Source organism: Symphalangus syndactylus, chromosome 20, assembly GCF_028878055.3.
Source record: "Symphalangus syndactylus isolate Jambi chromosome 20, NHGRI_mSymSyn1-v2.1_pri, whole genome shotgun sequence".
In the NCBI taxonomy this organism is placed as follows: Eukaryota; Metazoa; Chordata; class Mammalia; order Primates; family Hylobatidae; genus Symphalangus; species Symphalangus syndactylus.
The window spans coordinates 42,250,329-42,268,767 of record NC_072442.2 but is presented as its reverse complement, the minus strand read 5'-3'; the positions used below and the strand labels follow the sequence as shown (position 1 = coordinate 42,268,767).

Below are 18,439 nucleotides of genomic sequence, written 5' to 3'. Positions count from 1 at the left end.
CGAGACCAGCCTGGCCAACATGGTGAAACCTTGTCTCTACTAAAAATACAAAAATTAGCTGGGCATGGTGCCTGTAATCCCAGCTACGAGGGAGGCTGAGGCACGACAATTGCTTGAACCTGAGGTGGAGGTTGCAGTGAGCCGAGACTGTGCCACTGCACTACAGCCTGGGCAACAAGGGCAAACCTCAAAACAAACAAAAAACCAGCTGACCAGGGAGGGACAAGCTCATAAAGGTTTTTCTTGGCAAGTTCAGGCCCGTTGAGAAGCTGTGGGTGTGGAGGAATCCTCCACTGCCCATTTCTATGGTTCCTTTATATGCACGAGATCGACTATATATAAACAATCTGCAAGTCACATATTTCTGAAAACAAGTTTTATTTAAATAAGGGTTTAAATACATTACACATAACATTAAAACTGAAGGGGGAAAAAATCAAAAACCAGTTTGTTACTTCACATGGCATTGGGCAGCTGCTGCTATTAAGTTGCAAGCTCTACAGCTAGCTACATGACTGATGGATCAGTTTGAGATTTGTTCCCTTGTCAAAAGTTTAACTCTGATAGAAGGTTGGCCTCACATTCTGATGTCCGGACATCCCTTAGCTAGGATATGTCTGGTCAAACAGATCTTTGTGGCAAGCCAGATGTCCTAACACCTCGCTAGCAGGAAGAGGGCCTCTCTGAGCTCTGTCCACCTGGTCAGGTTGGAGACACCAGGGGATCTACCACCAAAAACTCCCTTCTAGTAGTACAGCTGGTGCTTCTGCCTTACCCCATCCTCTCCTCTCAGACTCACCGAGGACTGTTCAGGTGGTAACATTCTCTTAGGGTAGGGAACTCTGCAGAGGGAGAGCTGAGGAGGTTCCGGCCATAGTTGTTTGTGATCTTAGGGCTCTGGGCTTGGCTGAAACATGACGGTACTGCTTGGTTTCAGGCTTGACACTGCCAGGCGCCTATTGCTTGACCTCTGTTTAAATGAGGGACTTCAAGACTAGACAGCATGGCTCTTTTCAGTTTATTGCATGAAGGAGTTACACTAGTCCAAGTTAAAAGCGGACCCCAAATGGTTACATTATACAAGCTGTGAGGTTTTTAAACTTGTGACAAGGGACAGAAGGGAAATTCTACTCATTGCAAGGAAATCCTCACTTAAGCTTCAGTGAGCCACAAGCACTTAAAACCCATGAACCTTCAGCTGATCGTCCTTAGCCAGTCCAATCTGAAAAGACAAAAGGGCAAAGTTTTAAATGTGGGACAGGGAGAGTTAAAGCCTCCATTTCTAATGGCAACAACTCTGTCTTCCTGCTACTACACTGCCCAAGAGCCAGAGGTGCACACAATGGTTCAACAGAGGGTCCTCAGTTAAGAGCTACCTTTTTTGAACACTCAGTGCCTTCCAAGATTCTGAATTAGTGTGAGAATGAGACTCATCAGGTATCGGAACTCAATTATATCAAGAGCTGATAATATAACGGTATTTTAGTATCAATATTCAGGAAATTCATTTTTAAAAACTCATGTCCTTACAAATACAGGAACAACCCGGCATGTGGCTGATTTTACAATGCATCTATGTGCTATTCAAATTTGCATCTGTAAAGTAGATCCACAGAAACAGTAAACCGAAGGTAGACAAGTCCCTTCTGCTTTTTCCTATAAAACAGAAATAAGTCTATGTACTTTAAAACCCAACTGAGGTTTTGCTCAGCCTTACAAAGCCAACTTTTATGTCCCCAGCAGAAGTTAATAGACAGGATCTGAGATTTGCCAGCAGAGAGGCACAAATCAAGAAGTGACTGAACTCACCTCTACGAGGAACTGGCATATGTTCTTGCGTTGGTCACCCTGTAGTTGAATTACTTCTCCATATTCCGGATGCTCAATTACAGTACCATTGCAGGCAAACTTCTGCAAGCACAAAGGAAACAAAACAAATTAGGCCTAGCAAGAGCATGAATGCATTTATCATCCCTTCTGCTAACAATACATACAACACAGATAGCACCCCCTTGTGGGCAAATCCATTATGATTTTCCCGCAAGCTCACTGAAGACCTACTTTCTTAAACGCCTTCACTAGTTTCTTTTTATCGTAATCATCAGCGATCCCTTGGACAGTAGTAAGGGTCTTCCTGCCGTTTCTCTGTTGAATTCTTATATGGATATAATCCTCAGTGCCAGCAGGAAGCAGGTCATCACCCTTACTTGCATCAGCAAAGGGGTCTGAAAAGAAAGGTTAAGCTAGTTCAGAGCTGTCAAAGATCGGATGCCACTGCCATCCCCTCGGTCCCCAGGTGTTTCGCGCGTGCAGACAACAACATTGAAATCGTCAGGGCTTGGGTCAGGCCGAATGTGTCCTTTGCTGGCTCTCCCCGAGCAGGTCAGTCCGGGACGGCCAGCTTCCCCAGGCTCGGGGAACGCCCGGGCCTCCCGCCCTCCCTGGGAAGCCGATCACATGTCGGGGGAGTCCGGGCTGGCAGGCAGTGCCCCACCCGGCTGATGCAACCCGCCGGAACCCGAGCTCCCGAGGCGGGGCTAAGCCTCCCACCCGCATTGGTGCACACGCTTGCCACTTAGGGCTGGCACCGCCTTTCCCTCCGGATCCGTGACAACGGGTGGTGACGTGACGGACGTGACGCAATGGTGACGGGAGGGACGGGTGTGGCCCGAGGAGGCCCAGGAGCCATTAGTAAATGCGCCACCGAGACGCCGGGCCCGCCCAAGGGCTGACCTCCCGCCTGCTCCTTCCGGTCGCGCTCAGGGTACAACCCTGGGGCCCAGGCCTTGATCCCGCTGCCCTGCGACCCTGGACAAGTTTCCCCTGCCCGAGCTTACGAAGGCCCGGAGCGCTTGGCAGCTTCCCGGAACACGTCTCCGGGCCCGGAAGGCCCCGCTGCCCCACCCGGGCCCTCGACCTTTCCCATAGCTTACCGAAAGAGTGGAGGTTCTGGATAGCGGACATACGATACGATTCCTTTTCCTCGGTGGAAACGGCCTGCGGAAGGCGGCGGCGGCGGCGGGAGAAGGCGGGCAGGGGGGAAACGGAACGTCGGGAAGCGAGGGGGCTCAAGGGGGAAGGCTGTTGAGTCCTCGGCGGCGGCTCAGTGACTGGGGCAGATGGGCGGTGCCTGTGTTCACTTATATAGCCGCGCCTCTGACGCCAGCGCGCTGCCCTCACGTACCGGCCGCACCCACAGCGTCGTGCGCCGCTTCCAATTGGTTTGGGGGCGGGGACATGGGATGGCGCTTGCGCAGGAAGTCTGCGGCAGGAGGGCGTCCTCTTGACTCTAGGAGAGCTGGGAGGGGGAGGGAGAGCTTGATCTGTCTCGGCGCCTGCGCAGTGCGAGTGGACGGTGTCTGGGCGCCGAGAATACTGGCCGAAGTTTCAAGCGCGCCTACGCACTGTGTCCTTTGGTACGTTCCACCTTCTTGACCCTGTTGCATCCCTGTCTTCTCGAAAGGGGGTGTTTCATAGGGTAGATGAACACTCCGTAGAGAGGGTTTAGATGCTGAGCCTCCCAAACACGATAAATCCCCGTTGTGTCAAACCCACCTACCTACCTACCCTACTACCCACTGAGTCACAGCGGGATTTAGGGCGGCACTTTGGTTAATCAACATACAATAATATAATCAGAACGGTAACCGCATAATTTAGATTGCCATTTAGATTTATTCTAAAGTGGGTTAATCTGATCTAAAATTTTCATTTAGATTGGTTTAATCCATCTAAGGAAAAAGTGTGCCCAGCTCATTGGCATGAGTTCAAGGGATAGTAACTGGTTCTGGGCCCCCCCCGCCGAGAATAATTCTGGCACCAGAGGGCGTCCTTCATGTGGCACAGCTTGTGTGGAGTAGAGCCTTCCTAGAGTTTAGATGAAATATTTCCTTCAAAACAGTCAACCTTTCTTGCTTTCAGTTTATTTATTTCAACACTCAGTGGCAGGGGTAAGTAGAGTGGTGAAAAGAGACCAGGAATTTTAGACTCAGAGGCCTCCAGGGATAGGCAGGTAAGTAGGATCAAGGAGTGCAAACAGCCAAGTGTGATGTAATGGGGTGGACTGGGGGCTGGAGTAAGAACTACAGGCTGCAGTGGCCGGTCACCTCCAGCCCATTGTGCTAGATCTTTTTCAAGAGTGCCAGGAAATCCAGGTGTTTACATAAAATCTCTTGATTTTTGAATATTGCCAATAAATTGATTTTTTTTTTTTTTTTGAGACAGTCTCACTTTGTCGCCGAGGCTGGAGTGCAGCGGCACTGTGTTGGCTCACTGCAACCTCCGTCTCCTGGGTTCAAGCAATTCTCCTGCCTCAGCCTCCCGAGTAGCTGGGGTTACAGGCATCCAACACCACGCCTGGCTAGTTTTTAAAAAATATTTTTAGTAGAGACAGGTTTTCACCATGTTGGCCAGGCTGGTCTTGAACTCGTGACCTCAGGTGATCTGCCCGCTCGGCCTCCCAAAGTGCTGGGATTACAGGAATAAATTGAATTTTTGATAAAACACTGCAAGCCAAACAAAAATATGCATGCCCATGGACCGCTGATTTATGTCCCTGACAGTCAGGGTCACTGCCCTTGTGGAGTTGAATGCCAGCGGGAGAGAGAGCCACTAAACAAATAATAAGATAATGAGGCTGGGCGCTGTGGCTTATGCCTGTAATCCCAGCACTTTGGGAGGCCGAGGTGGGCAGATCACCCGAGGTCAGGAGTTCGACACCAGCCTGGCCAATATGGTGAAACCCTGTCTCTACTAAAAATACAAAAGTTAACTGGGCATGGTGGTGTGTGCCTGTAGTCCCAGCTACTCGGGAGGCTGAGGCACGATAATTGTTTGAACCCGGGAAGAGGAGACTGCAGTGAGCTGAGATGGCGCCATTGCACTCCAGCCTGGGTGACAGAGCAAGACTATATCTCAAAAAAACAAAAAAGATAATGACAGACTGTGAGAGGTGCCAAAAAGGAGATAAACAGGGTGATATGACGGGGCCAGGCTCCTTCAGATGGGGTGGTCAGAGAAGGCCTCTGGGGAGGCAACATTCCGGCTGACAGAGGGTAGGAAGGAGTCCACTGTGGGGCAGGGCATGTACCCGCCAGAGGAAAAACTCTGGGGGAGGAAATGCTAGGTGTACCTGATATATATATGTGTATGTGTGTGTATATATATATGTATGTATATGTGTGTATGTGTGTGTGTGTGTATATGTGTATATATGTATATATATATGTATGTGTGTGTGTATGTGTGTGTATATATATATATATATATATATATAGACAAGGTCTCACTCTGTCACCCAGACTGGCTGGAATGCAGTGGCATGATCACAGCTTACTGCAGCCTCAACTGCTTAAAGCGATCCCCCTGCCTTGGCCTCCCAAAGTGCTGGGATTACAGGCAGGAGCCAGTGTGCCTGGCCTGATACTTTGCTTTGATTCTATATTTACTAAATTAACTTGATTAATAGTTTGGTTTCCTTGACATCAGGAAGGAGGAACCATGGCTAGGTCATGGGCATCCCAGTCTCATGGTCATCTCCGTTTGAGAAGCTAAGGCCCCAGTCAGCCAACTTGGGAACCTTTACTATCAGGCGAAATTCACCCCCGATATTTCACGTAGGTTCTTTTCTATTTTCCTTAAGTGTCGGCTGGTCTGAGAAATAAAGGGACAGAGTACAAAAGAGAGAAATTTTAAAGCTGGGTGTCCGGGGGAGACATCACATGTCGGCAGGTTCCATGATGTCCCCCAAGCCGCAAAACCAGCAAGTTTTTATTAGTGATTTTCAAAAGGGGAGGGAGCCTATGAATAGGGTGTGGGTCACAGAGATCACATGCTTCACAAGGTAATAAGATATATCACAAGGCAAACAGAGGCAGGGCGAGATCACAGGACCACAGGACCGGGGCAAAATTAAAATTGCTAATGAAGTTTCAGGCACACATTGTCATTGATAACATCTTATCTGGAGACAGGGTTTGAGAGCAGACAACCGGTCTGACCAAAATTTATTAGGCAGAAATTTCCTCGTCCTAATAAGCCTGGGAGCGCTACAGGAGACGGGGGCTTGTTTCATCCCTCAGCGACAACCGTAAGAGACAGCTGTCCCCAAAGTGGCCATTTCAGAGGCCTCCCTTCAGGGATGCATTCTCTTTCTCAGGGATGTTCCTTGCTGAGAAAAAGAATTCAGTGATATTTCTCCCATTTGCTTTTGAAAGAAGAGAAATATGGCTCTGTTCCGCCGGGCTCACCAGCAGTCAGAGTTTAAAGTTATCTCCTTTGGTCCCTGAACATTGCTGTTATCCTGTTCTTTTTTCAGGGTGCCCAGATTTCATATTTTTCAAACACACATGCTCTACAAACAATTTGTGCAGTTAATGCAATCATCACGGTCCTGAGGCGACATACATCCTCCTCAGCTTATGATGATGGGATTAAGAGATTAGAGTAAAGACAGGCATAGGAAATCACAAAGGTATTGACTGGGGAAGTGATAAGTGTCCATGAAATCTTCACAATTTATGTTCAGAGATTGCAGTAAAGACAGGCGTAAGAAATTATAAAAGTATTAATTTGGGGAACTAATAAATATCCATGAAATCTTCACAATTTATGTTCTTCTGCCATGGCTTCAGCTGGTCCCTCTGTTCGGGGTCCCTGACTTCCCACAACACTTTGCACTGACAGACATGGTTCTGCTGGAAAGGGTTTGGGGAGAGAGTTTGAATGAATGAATTGGAGCTGTCCTTCCCAGTGTGCATGCAATATTTTGTCACACTAAAATATTTTTTGAGACAGAATCTTGCTTTGTCGTCCAGGCTGTAGTGAAGTGGTGCGATCTCAGCTCACCACAACTTTTGCCTCCTGAGTTCAAGCTATGCTTCTGCCTCAGCCTCCCGAGTAACTGAGATTACAGGCAGGTGCCACCATGCCCAGCTAATTTTTATATTTTGGGTAGAGAAGGGGTTTTACCACATTGCCCAGGCTGGTCTTGAACTCCTGACCTCAAGTGATCTGCCCGCCTCGGCCTCCCAAAGTGCTGGGATTACAGGCATGAGCCACCACACCCGGCCAAGACTCAATTTTTTTTTTTTTTTGAGACAGGGTCTGGCTTTGTCACTTAGGCTGGAGTGCAATGGTGCCATTACAGCTTACTGCAGACTTGAACTCCTAGGCTCAAGTGATCTGCCTCAGCCTCCTGAGTAGCTGGGACTACAGGCATGCGCTACCATAGCCAGCTAATTTTTTAAATTTTTGGTAGAGATGAGGTCTCACTATGTTGCCCAGGCTGGTCTTGAACTCCTAGGCTGAAGTAATCCTTTACCTCGGCCTCCCAAAGTGCTGGGATTACAGGCATGAGCCACCGCACCAGGCCTGAGACTCAGTTCTTGACTTGCCACCAGCTTTGTGGGTGACCTGGTTTACCTCTTGGCTTCAGTTGTATGCCCCATAAAAGGAGCACTGGGTGATCTCTTCCTGGGTCTAAAGTCTGAAGCGCTGTTTTCCCAAGTTGGGAGCATTTCCAGAAGGGTCTTCCGAAGTCCACCTTCCAGTGTGGGAAGTTACCCCAGCCCCAGAAGCCTGAGGAGTAATCATGGAGGCAGGAGTAATTAGTTTGAAAGTGATATGCATGCCTGCTGTTAATGCTGGCTTCTTTATTACTGTGCTCCTGGCTCTGAGGTGCTGTCACCTGGGCAGCCAAGGGCAGGGTACAAAGCACAGGCTGGAGTGTCTGTCTCTGAATATCATCTCCATCTTGTTGCCTGGGCAACTTAGCCCCTCCCAGCCTGCATTTTCTCCTCTGTACGACAGAGACAATAATGCCCTTCTCATAGGCTGTTGAGGGGATTTAAAGAGGAGACTATGTACAGCCGGATAAAAATGTAAAGTTATGAAACCACCATATAGATTATACCAGTTTCCCAGAGGGGAAGGGAGAGAGAGCCTCCAAGAGCAGCAGGGGACAGGAGTGAGCCCCTCCGAATGAGGATGGGACAGAGGTGGGCACCTCTCCATGGTGATCTCCTTGGGATGTGACAAGGGCATGGCTGTGTGGGACACCTTGGGACTCTCGACCTCAATAAGATTCTCCAAGGCCACCAACTTGTCACGGAAGCAACAGAATCTCCCTCCAGGAAGGGATTGCACCCTCTGGGAAAATAGACATCTCCATGGTAACCAAGGCAGATAGATGATCTGGTCCAGGGGCTCCTTGTAGCTGTGGTGCTCTAGGAAACCCTGTGAGTGAGAGAGAATCCTGGGGAGGGCTGGAGCCCCTGTCATTTCCAAGGCTGGATTTCTGAGCAGCCCAGTGGGATGTTAATTGGCAAGGATCTCACTGGATTTAAAGAAAGTCCAATTAATGCCATATTTCTTGCATTCCTTATTTGGGACTTACCACCCACGTATGTAAGTGATTAGAATAGTTCCCCCTCCCCCGCTCCCATGCACATAGAAGGTCCCAGTGAATGAAGGCTGCTGTTCTTACCACTTGGAGAAGGAGGGAGACCCAGGCTTGCTGCAGCTTGATCTGTAACCTGCACAGGGTAATGATGAGATGTGCAGGTCAGGCATCAGCTGGGGTTCTGCTGGCAATACATCAATTCTTCAAACCTGCCTAGGGTAGATGCTGGGAAGGGACATGGGGGAATCTTTTTTTTTTTTTTTTTTTTTTGAGACGGCGTCTCGCTCTGTCGCCCAGGCTGGAGTGCAGTGGCACGATCTCGGCTCACTGCAAGCTCCACCTCCCGGGTTCACGCCATTCTCCTGCCTCAGCCTCTCCGAGTAGCTGAGACTACAGGCGCCCGCCACCACGCCCGGCTAATTTTTTGTATTTTTAGTAGAGACGGGGTTTCACCGTGGTCTCGATCTCCTGACCTCGTGATCCGCCCGCCTCGGCCTCCCAAAGTGCTGGGATTACAAGCGTGAGCCACAGCGCCCGGCCTTTTTTTTTTTTTTGAGATGATGTCTTGCTCTGTCTCCCAGGCTGGAGTGTAGTGGTGCGATCTTGGCTCACTGCAACCTCCGCCTCCCGGGTTCAAGTGATTCTCCTGCTTCAGCCGCCCGAGTAGCTGGCATTACAGGCACCCACCACCACGCCTGGCAAATTTTTGTGTTTTTAGTAGAGATGGGGTTTCACCATGTTGTTCAGGCTGGTCTCGAACTGCTGACCTCAAGTGATCCGCCTGCCTCGGCCTCCCAAAGTGTTGGGATTACAGGCGTGAGCCACCACGCCACGCCGGGCCTGACATGGGGGAACTTATGGGGTGCTGGAAATGACCTTCCTCTTGATCCAGGTGGCAAAAATCTATTGAGCTGTACCCTTATGGCTCGTGTGTGTTGTGTGTGTTGTGTGTGTATGGCGGTTATATTTTATCCCCACCTCCCAACCCGGCCAGCCTTTCTTCTTCTTTTTAGTTTCCCTCCCCTTGCCAGGGACCCACTTATGCCAGCCCACGGCAGGGACTTGGCTCAGTTCCTCTTTGCCTCTTTGCTGGCAGAGCATCTGTCTTCCCCATCCTACTTCCCACTCCTTTCTTTGCTCCTCTTTCAGGGAGCCCTGCAGGAGCTCCTATAGATGGGGGGAAACTTCATTTAGGAAGGGAGATAAAGACCAGAGCCCTTGGTTCCTCTCTCCCGGGCAGGGCCATCCAGGTGGCCCAACTGCGGACTCAACTGCCGAGGTGGGTGGGAGAGGATACAAAGTGCAGCCTGGGGAGGGGGAGAAGGCCAGGCCTGGCATCGGGCCTCAAGGAGATCACAGCCTAGCGAGGGTTCAGACAGCGCTGCAAGGAGCCAGGGGCCCAGGAAGCGTGGAGGAGGTGCCAGGCACAGGTGCACAGAGGAGTCCTGTATTCTGACCGGGCACTGAAGGAGGTGTTCTCTAGCTGAGGGCAGGTGGACGTTCCAGATGGAGGGAAGAGCATTAGACATGTTTGAGGGCAATGAGTTCAGATCTGGCCACTTTCTTGGGACAAGCTCACAGGTGTGTTTGGGTGGAGCCGTCTGCCTTGGACCTAGGCATAGGTCCTCTAGTCCTCCTTTTATTTCATTTCATTTTTTAAACTAGTGTAACTCATATAAGGGCTGTCTCCCAAGAGTTCATCCAGCGGTAATTGAGCAGCAAGACTCATCAAGTCCTGCACTTTCACTGTGAGAGGACAGGAGGAAACACAGAGAGGGCTGGTGCCGTGTGGTGACAACCCTCACCAGTTGGGACACCCTGCTCATCCCCTTTCAGCCATACCTCTGCACACCCCCCAACACTCAGCTGTCCCCAGTGTGCAGCTCTGGCCCCAAGCACATGTCACCTGGAGGTGCCTTTCTGGGCAGCCTCCCCTCTCTTCTGCACCCACCCATCTTCCCCAAATTAATTCTAACTCTCAAAGGGCCACAGCAGCCACAAGCCACCTGTGACCTCTGAACCCTGGAAATGGGGCCAGTCTGAATGAGGATGTACTGTAAGTGTAAACACACACAGGGCTCTGAAGAATGAGCATGAAAAGAAACTGTAAAGTCTCACAATGCTTTATATTATATTAATTAATTAATTAATTTATTTATTTTGAGTCAGAGTTTTGCTCTTGTTGCCCAGGCTGGAGTGCAATGGCTCGATCTCAGTTCACCGTGGCCTCCACCTCCCGGGTTCAAGCGATTCTCCTGCCTCAGCCTCCCGAGTAGCTAGGATTACAGGCGTACACCACCACGCCCACCTAATTTGTATTTTTAGTAGAGACGGCATTTCACCATGTTGGCCTGGCTGGTCTCGAACTTCTGACCTCGTGATCCGCCTGCCTTGGCCTCCCAAAGTGCTGGGATTACAGGCGTGAGCCACCGCACCTGGGCTGTTGTTTGTTTTTGAGACGGAGTCTTGCTCTGTCGCCCAGGCTGGAGTGCAATGGCGCAATCTCAGCTCACTGCAACCCTGCCTCCTGGGTTCAAGCGATGCTGCTGCCTCAGCCTCCTGAGTAGCTGAGATCACAGGCACACATTACCTAATTAGCCCGGCTAATTTTTGTATGTTTTTGTAGAAACAGGGTTTCAGCATGTTGGCCAGGCTGGTCTCAAACTCCTCTGCTCAAGCCATTCGCGTGCCTCAGCCTCCCAAATTGTTGGGATTACAGGTGTGAGCCACTGTGCCCAGCCTTCACAGTACTTTTTATATGAATTACTTTTTTTTTTTTTTTGAGACGGAGTCTCGCTGTGTCACCCAGGTTGGAGTGCAGTGGCGCGATCTCGGCTCACTGCAAGCTCCGCCTCCCGGGTTCACGCCATTCTCCTGCCTCAGCCTCTCCGAGTAGCTGGGACTACAGGCGCCCGCCACCACGCCCGGCTAATTTTTTTTGTATTTTTAGTAGAGACGGAGTTTCACCGTGGTCTCGATCTCCTGACCTCGTGATCCGCCCGCCTCGGCCTCCCAAAGTGCTGGGATTACAAGCGTGAGCCACCGCGCCCAGCCATGAATTACTTATTAAAAGAAGAATATTTTGGATCTATTATGTTAAATAAAATATTAAGTTAATTTCACTGTTTCTTTTTACTTTAAAGAAACATGGCTCCTGGGAGATTTTATTTAGTTGCATGTGTGGTGTGCGTTCTATTCCTACTGGACAGTGCTGCTCAGCAGGATGCTAGGCTGAAGCGAGCCTGCTGGCACACACATGGCAGGCCCTAGTCACAGGAACGGCTGCTCTTTCCAGCCTTCTCTGCCACCACCTGCCTCATTTCCTTGTCTCCTGCCCCCGCCTCCAGCATCTCTAGTTCCCAGTGATTTAGCTCTGCTGTGAGCTTGCATATTTCTCTCCCTGCTCCCAGTTTAGAAGACAACTTGGTGACGGTCGTACTTACCAATGTCGGGCCAAGGATGTGGAGGGAACTTTTTCCTGCTCAAGTGGCTTATTGAGTATTCACCCACCCAAACTGGGTCCCTTTCTGGGCCAACAAGGTGAAATTCTCTCCTCTTTTCACTCGCCTAGCCCAAGCTGACCGTCTGTCAGCCAGTGGACAGATACTGTCACCTGAGCATGCACTGGGGCAGTGGGGGTCATTGATTTCATCCTTTGCGCCAAACAGCTTAGCAGCTGTCCCTCTCCCGTAGATAAGACTCTTCCTGAGAGGAATTTTGTATGGTACATTTTTTTTTCTTTTTGTGAAATTTACAATGGTTGAGCTCTTGCTACGAGCTTAGCTGAGTGTTTCACACTCTGTCCCACGGAATCCTGACAAAGCTCATTAGTCCTTCTGCAGACAGAGACCTGGCAGGGTAGCGGTGGTGGCCCTCTCCTTGCTGGGCTGCCCGGTCACCCAAGAGGAACCAGGTTTCCTGAGCGAGGAACCTCTGGGATGATTCTGCTCTCATAGAGGGTTATCTGTTTTCTTGATGGAGGCCAGCATTTGGGGCATGCACCCCAATTCTCTCCAGAGCTTGGATGTGCCGTGCATATTTGGAGAGAGTCTGGGAGGCCAGTGGTACTGTGGACAATCTCATTGCAGCACACAACATAAGATTCAAACAAATTCCCTCCCTCCCTACCTCCCTCCCTTCCTTCCTTCCTCCCTCTTTTCTCTCCCTCTCTTTTCTTTTCTCTTTTCTCCTTTTCTTCTCTCTTTCTTTCTTTCTTTTCTTTCTTTTCTTTCTTTCCTCTCTCTTTCTGTCTGTCCTTCCTTCCCTCTTTCTTTCTTTCTTTCTTTTTTTTTTTTTTTGAGATGGAGTCTCATTCTGTCACCCAGGCTGGAGTGCAGTGGCACAATCTTGGCTCACTGCAACCTCTGCCTCCTGAGTTCAAGCAATTCTCTCACCTCAGCCTCTTGAGTAGCTGGGATTACAGGCACCCACGCTGATGCCCGGCTAAGTTTTGTATTTTTAGTAGAGATGGGGTTTTGCTATGTTGCCCAAGCTGGTCTTGAACTCCTGACCTCAGGTGATCTGCCCCCCTTGGCCTCTTAAAGTGCTGGGATTACAGGTGTGAGCCACTGTGCCTGGCGAGAATTGTTATTTTCTTTTACAGATGAGGATGTTACCCAGTGTAATGCCTGCGTGACATAGGTGAATTTCTACCCTGCCTTAATTCTGCTTATCTTTAGGAAACAGGATGCTTGAGGTCAAAAGCTCCCCCTCCTGACCAAACTGGCTAAGACTTGTGGGATCCAAGGCAGCTCACTTGACCTCTGACGAACCTCTAACTTCGTTATAACTAATTTCTGTGCTAAATGACACTCCCACCAGCACCATGACCGTTAACAATCACTATGACAAGGACCGGAAGAAACCACAAAAGCACAAAAAGGAAGACGGTACTCCAGTTTCAAGGAGTTCTCCACCTATTCCCAGAAAAGAAATGAATATTCCTCCCCTTGCTTTTAATATCCAGCCCTTTCATTAAAGATGCCCTATATCTGTGACTTCCTGGCTCTCGGGAGCTGAGCCCAAGCTCCCACTTCTCAATTCCATGACCGTCTAATAAAGCCTGCACTGCTTGACATTCACTTTCAGTTTTGCATATTGGTTTTGTAACACCAAACGGGGAAAGGCTTCATTTTTTGGGGACCAGCTTTGTTGGTAACAAAGATACTGAATCATAGAGAGGAATCATTTTTGCAAGATCACAGCCGGTAAGTTGCGTGGCTGGAATTCAGATCCAGAGCCTGTGCCCTTGACCTGGAAGGGGTGCCTGTCCTGGAAGATTGTCTGGGTGTGGTCCAGGGCCCCATACAGGCATCCTTGTAGTCACTGCTAGTTTCCCTTCCCAGAGCTTGCGGGAGGTGCTGAATGCCCTGCCCAGGTCAGTGTGGCATTAAAGAAAAAAATTACTCATGACACTTGTTAAAGATGAAGGAAGACTTTATTCAAAGGGGAGCTATTACATTGGGGTTTTGTAGTAGAGGAGAGAGATTGGGTTTCACTTTTTCTACAATAGGGAAAATTGGGGATTTATAGCCAAGGAACAGGGTAGGGAGATTGGTGGAAAATTACTAAGAAGTGTTGCAGCTCTTTTACCCCCGTAGTTCAATGAGTTCCAAGTTCTTGTCCCACGACTGAGAAAAATGTACATGGACAGCAGAGAGTGAGTAAGGCAGAATAGAATTTATTGAGGGACAGAAAAGCTCTCGACAGTGAGAGGGGACCCAAAAATGGGTTGCCGACCACGAAGCTGATACATTATAATTAGCATATAATAAGCAGTAAGGACACCAGAGGTTGGGTTGCTTTCTTTTTGTGTTTTTTTTTTCTTTTTTGAGACAAAGTCTCGCTCCGTTGCCCAGGCTGGAGTGCAGTGGCACGGTCTCAGCTCACTGCAACCTCCGCCTCCCAGGTTCAAGCGATTCTCCTGCCTCAGCCTCCCGAGTAGCTGGGACTATAGGCGCAAGCCACCAGGCCCAGCTAATTTTTTGTATTTTTAGTAGAGACGGGGTTTCACTGTGTTAGTGAGGATGATCTCCTGACCTCGTGATATGCCCGCCTCAGCCTCCTGAAGTATTGGGATTACAGGTGTAAGCCACCGCGCCCGGTCCAGAGGTCGCTTTCATTATCGTCTTGGTTTTGGCTGGCTTCTTTACCACATCTCGTTTTATCAGAGGGGTCTTCGTGACCTGTACCTTGCAAAACCAGTCCTGTGGAACTCCTATTGCAAGACTACACAGGTTAATGGCTTAGCTCTACAATGCTACCCCACTTCATTTTTAAATTTTATCTATCTATCTATCTATCTATCTATCTATCTATCTATCTATCTATCTATCATCTATCTATCTATCTACTTCTAGAGACAGGGTCTTGCTCTGTTGCCCAGGCTGGAGTGCAGTGGTGTGATCATAGCTCACTGCAGCCTCCAGTTCCTTAAGACCGTCCCACTGCAATGCCAGCCACAAGTCGCGCTTCACATGCTTCTGGCCGATGGTTACAAATCAGGAGTTCCCACAACCCCTCCTTGGATTTGATACTTTGCTAGAATGGCTCACAGAACTCAGGAAAATAGTTGAGTTACTAGGCCGACAGCTTATTATAAAAGAATACAACTAAAAAACAGCAGATGGCTGGGTGCAGTGGCTCACTGCTGTAACAACAGCACTTTGAGAGGCCGAGGCGGGCAGACCACTTGAGGTCAGGAGTTCAAGACCAACCTGGTCAAAACGGTGAAACCCTGTTTCTACTAAAACTACAACAATGAGCCAGGTGTGGTGGCGGGCACCTGAAATCCCAGCAACTCAGGAGGCTGAGGCAGGAGAACTGCTTGAACCTGGGAGGCAGAGGTTGCACTGAGCTGAGATTGCACCACTGCACTCCAGCCTGGGAGACAGAGTGAGACGCTGTCTCAAAAAACAAAACCCAAAACAGGCAGGGCGCGGTGGCTCACGCCTGTAATCCCAGCACTTTCGGAGCTCAGGCGGGTGGATCACAAGGTCAGGAGATCAAGGCCATCCTGGCCAACATGATGAAACCCTGTCTCTACTAAAAATACAAAAATTAGCTGGGTGTGGTGGCGGGTGCCTGTATGTAGTCCCAGCTAGTTGGGAGGCTGAGGCAGGAGAATCGCTTGAACCCGGGAGGCGGAGGTTGCAGTGAGCCGAGATTGCGCCACTGCATTCCAGCCTGGCGACAGAACCAGACTCCTTCTCAACAACAACAACAACAAAACAAACAACAACAACAACAAAAAACAAACCTGGCAGGATGGAGAAGACGCACAGGGTGAGGTGTGGAGAAGTGTGGGGAGCTTCGACATGCTTTCGGGTGCACCATCCTCTCAACACCTGATGGGTCCTTTGGGTTTTTTTTTTTTTTGAGATGGAGTCTTGCTCTGTCACCCAGGCTGGAGTGCAGTGACCCGATCTCGGCTCACTGCAAGCTCCGCTTCCCAGGTTCACGCCATTCTCCTGCCTCAGCCTCCTGAATAGCTGGGACTACAGGGGCCCGCCACCACGCCCAGCTAATTTTTTGTATTTTTAGTAGAGACGGGTTTTCACCATGTTAGCCAGGATGGTTTCGATCTCCTGACCTTGTGATCCGCCTGCCTCTGCCTCCCAAAGTGCTGGGATTACAGGCGTGAGCCACCACGCCCGGCCACCTTTGGGTTTTTATGGTGGTTCCATTATGTAGGCATGGTTGATTACATCATTGGCCCTTGGTGATTAAACTCAATCTCAAGCCTCTCTTCCCTCCCCAGAGGCCAGGAGGTGGGGCTGAAAGTTCCACTTCTCTAATCGCATGCGTGGTTCCCCTGGCATCCAGCCCCCCACCTTAGGGGCTTTCCAAAAGTCACTCATTAACTTAAACTCCTGTGTGGTTGAAACGGGCTTGTTTTGATAACGAAAGATGTTCCTTTAACTTTTGTTGCTCCAGGGATATTTCAGGAGCTGGGGACAAAAGGCAAATATTAATTTATTATATTACATCAGGGCTCTGTGCCAGGAACTGGGGACCAATATCAAACTTACTTTTCATATCATATCTCAATATTGCAATGCCTATTGCATAAAAATTTAAAAAAGTAAAAAAGCAACCAAAAAATCACCTGTTACATCAGTCACCACCCAGAGATGACCAGGACCCATTTTGGCCTCTTTCCATCTGGTTATGTGTAGATTTATGAAGATGCCAAATTCTTTGAGGCTCCCTTTGCTCTGTGCTGTGTCAATCTGTATGCAGTCCTTGGCAGCTCTTCACAGTCTCCCCAGAGAATTCATTTTCACTTAAAACACAAGTTATAACTGTAATAGGGTTATTGCTTGATGTGCACATGGGAAGTCAGTAACTGAGACACTGGGTTGTAGCAGAGAAAGAGGCTTAATTGTAGGGCTGCTGAATGAGGACACCAGAGGAAACCTCAAATCCATCTCCCTGAGGAGTTTGGGGCTAGGAATTTTAAGGGTTTTGGAGGGAACTGATCATTGATTGGTGCAAGGTGAATTCACAGACAGGGAAATGAAGAAACTGCATTCTTATGCTAATTTGATTCCTCTGTGGGAGCCTTCAAACTGGTTGGCATCAGCTGTTCCATTGGAATTCAGGATTGGAGAAACATCTTCAGCAATTCTTTTTTTTTTGAGACAGATTCTTGCCCTGTCACTCAGGCTGGAGTGCAATGGTGCGATCTGGGCTCACTGCAACCTCCACCTCCTGGGTTCCAGCGATTCTCCTGCCTCAGCCTCTTGAGTAGCTGGGATTACAGGCATGCACCACCATGCCCCACTATTTTTTGTATTTTTGTAGAGATGGGGTTTCTCCATGTTGGCTAGGCTGGTCTCGAACTCCTGATCTCAGGTGATCCACCCACCTCGGCCTCCCAGAGTGCTGGGATTACAGACGTGATCCCAACACACCCGGCCATCTTGAGCAATTCTTAAACAGAAGTCTCATGATTCTAATGTCGGAGATCCTATCTATAGGAACATGGAGATGCAGATGTTTGGTACTGAGTGTTAAGTGATTTTAGGTTACAAGGAACTGGGCCAAAGAGCAGCCCGATTAATGCTTAATTATACCTGTATTCCTATCCAGAGTTCTTGTCAACCTTATGAGGACGGCTTCAGTGTGAGTGAGGTAAACTTTACTCAGTGACCCCTGAAAGAGGTGGGGGAGGGCATTTACACCCCTCCTCCCACACACCCACCCCATATCTCAAAAGTCTTAACTTGCTTAGCTCCCTCTTGACCTCTCTATGGGGGTTGCTTTCTCCATCTAGAACCTGTTTTGTTGGCTCCTTGATCTCCTCCTTTGATCTCCTCCCAGTTGCAGACCTTCAACTTTTCTGTCTCTGGTTTTGCAGGTCAGTTTATCCCTACTCCCTGCTTGCCTCCACATGTGTACAGCCAAGACCTATTTCAGTACTGGGGAGAAAGAAAAAAAAAAAAAAGAGGGTTGCAGGTTTATAGAACCTCTAGAGAGCAGGAGGGGTTAGAAACATCCAAAATTTTCTTTCTCTCTTTTTTTTCTGAGATGGAGTCTTGGTCTGTAACCCAGGCTGGAGTGCAGTGGTGTGATCTCGGTTTACTGCAACCTCTGCCTCCTGGGTTCAAGTGATTCTCCTGCCTCAGCCTCATGAGTAGCTAGGTTTACAGGCGTGCACCACCACACTTGGCTAAATTTTGTTATTTTTTGTAAAGACAGGGTCTTGCCATGTTGGCCAGGCTGGTCTTGAACTCCTGGCCTCAAGTGATCCTCCCACCTTGGCCTCCCAAAGTGCAGGGATTACAGGTGTTAGTCACTGCGCCCGGCCGAAATTTTTATTTTAATTTTTAAATTATACATTTAAACTGTAGGAGATCAGAATATGCCACCCCAAAATATGACTATAGACCAGAATATGCTGCCCCAAATATACTTCTTCAGCATAGGGATTATTTTGAACTGTTTTTTTTTAACAAAAAAACTTACAGTTAAGAGAACAAACAAGTTAATCGTGTTTAATGAACAGACCCAGGAAATGTCCTGATGTACCAATAC

At 49.0% G+C, this 18,439-nt stretch overlaps 1 protein-coding gene and 1 long non-coding RNA gene across 2 annotated transcripts; one reads left to right on the top strand and one right to left on the bottom strand.

The window, feature by feature from the left end:
- Nucleotides 1-361: 361 nt before the first annotated feature.
- Nucleotides 362-3,255, bottom strand: EIF1 (eukaryotic translation initiation factor 1). Its single transcript, XM_055256094.2, has 4 exons — nt 2,934-3,255; nt 2,062-2,225; nt 1,810-1,911; nt 362-1,222 (listed from the first exon to the last, which is right to left on the bottom strand). The coding sequence occupies exons 1-4, from the start codon at nt 2,962-2,964 to the stop codon at nt 1,178-1,180; spliced, it is 342 nt and encodes a 113-aa protein (XP_055112069.1). The 5' UTR covers nt 2,965-3,255; the 3' UTR covers nt 362-1,177.
- Nucleotides 3,256-3,269: 14 nt separating this feature from the next.
- LOC134735164 (uncharacterized) lies at nt 3,270-13,482 on the top strand. The gene is made up of 2 exons (XR_010117953.1): nt 3,270-3,416; nt 13,081-13,482. It is a non-coding gene; the product is annotated as an uncharacterized lncRNA (long non-coding RNA).
- Nucleotides 13,483-18,439: the final 4,957 nt, after the last annotated feature.

Bases quoted from the DNA above. Each gene is read 5' to 3' on its own strand.
- EIF1 (XM_055256094.2), bottom strand. From the start codon at position 2,964: ATGTCCGCTATCCAGAACCTCCACTCTTTCG. The intron at 2,226-2,933 runs GTAAGCTATGGG...CTTTCTTTTCAG, and splicing joins CCAGAACCTCCACTCTTTCG to ACCCCTTTGCTGATGCAAGT. The intron at 1,912-2,061 runs GTAGGTCTTCAG...TTGTGCTTGCAG, and splicing joins TAGTGAAGGCGTTTAAGAAA to AAGTTTGCCTGCAATGGTAC.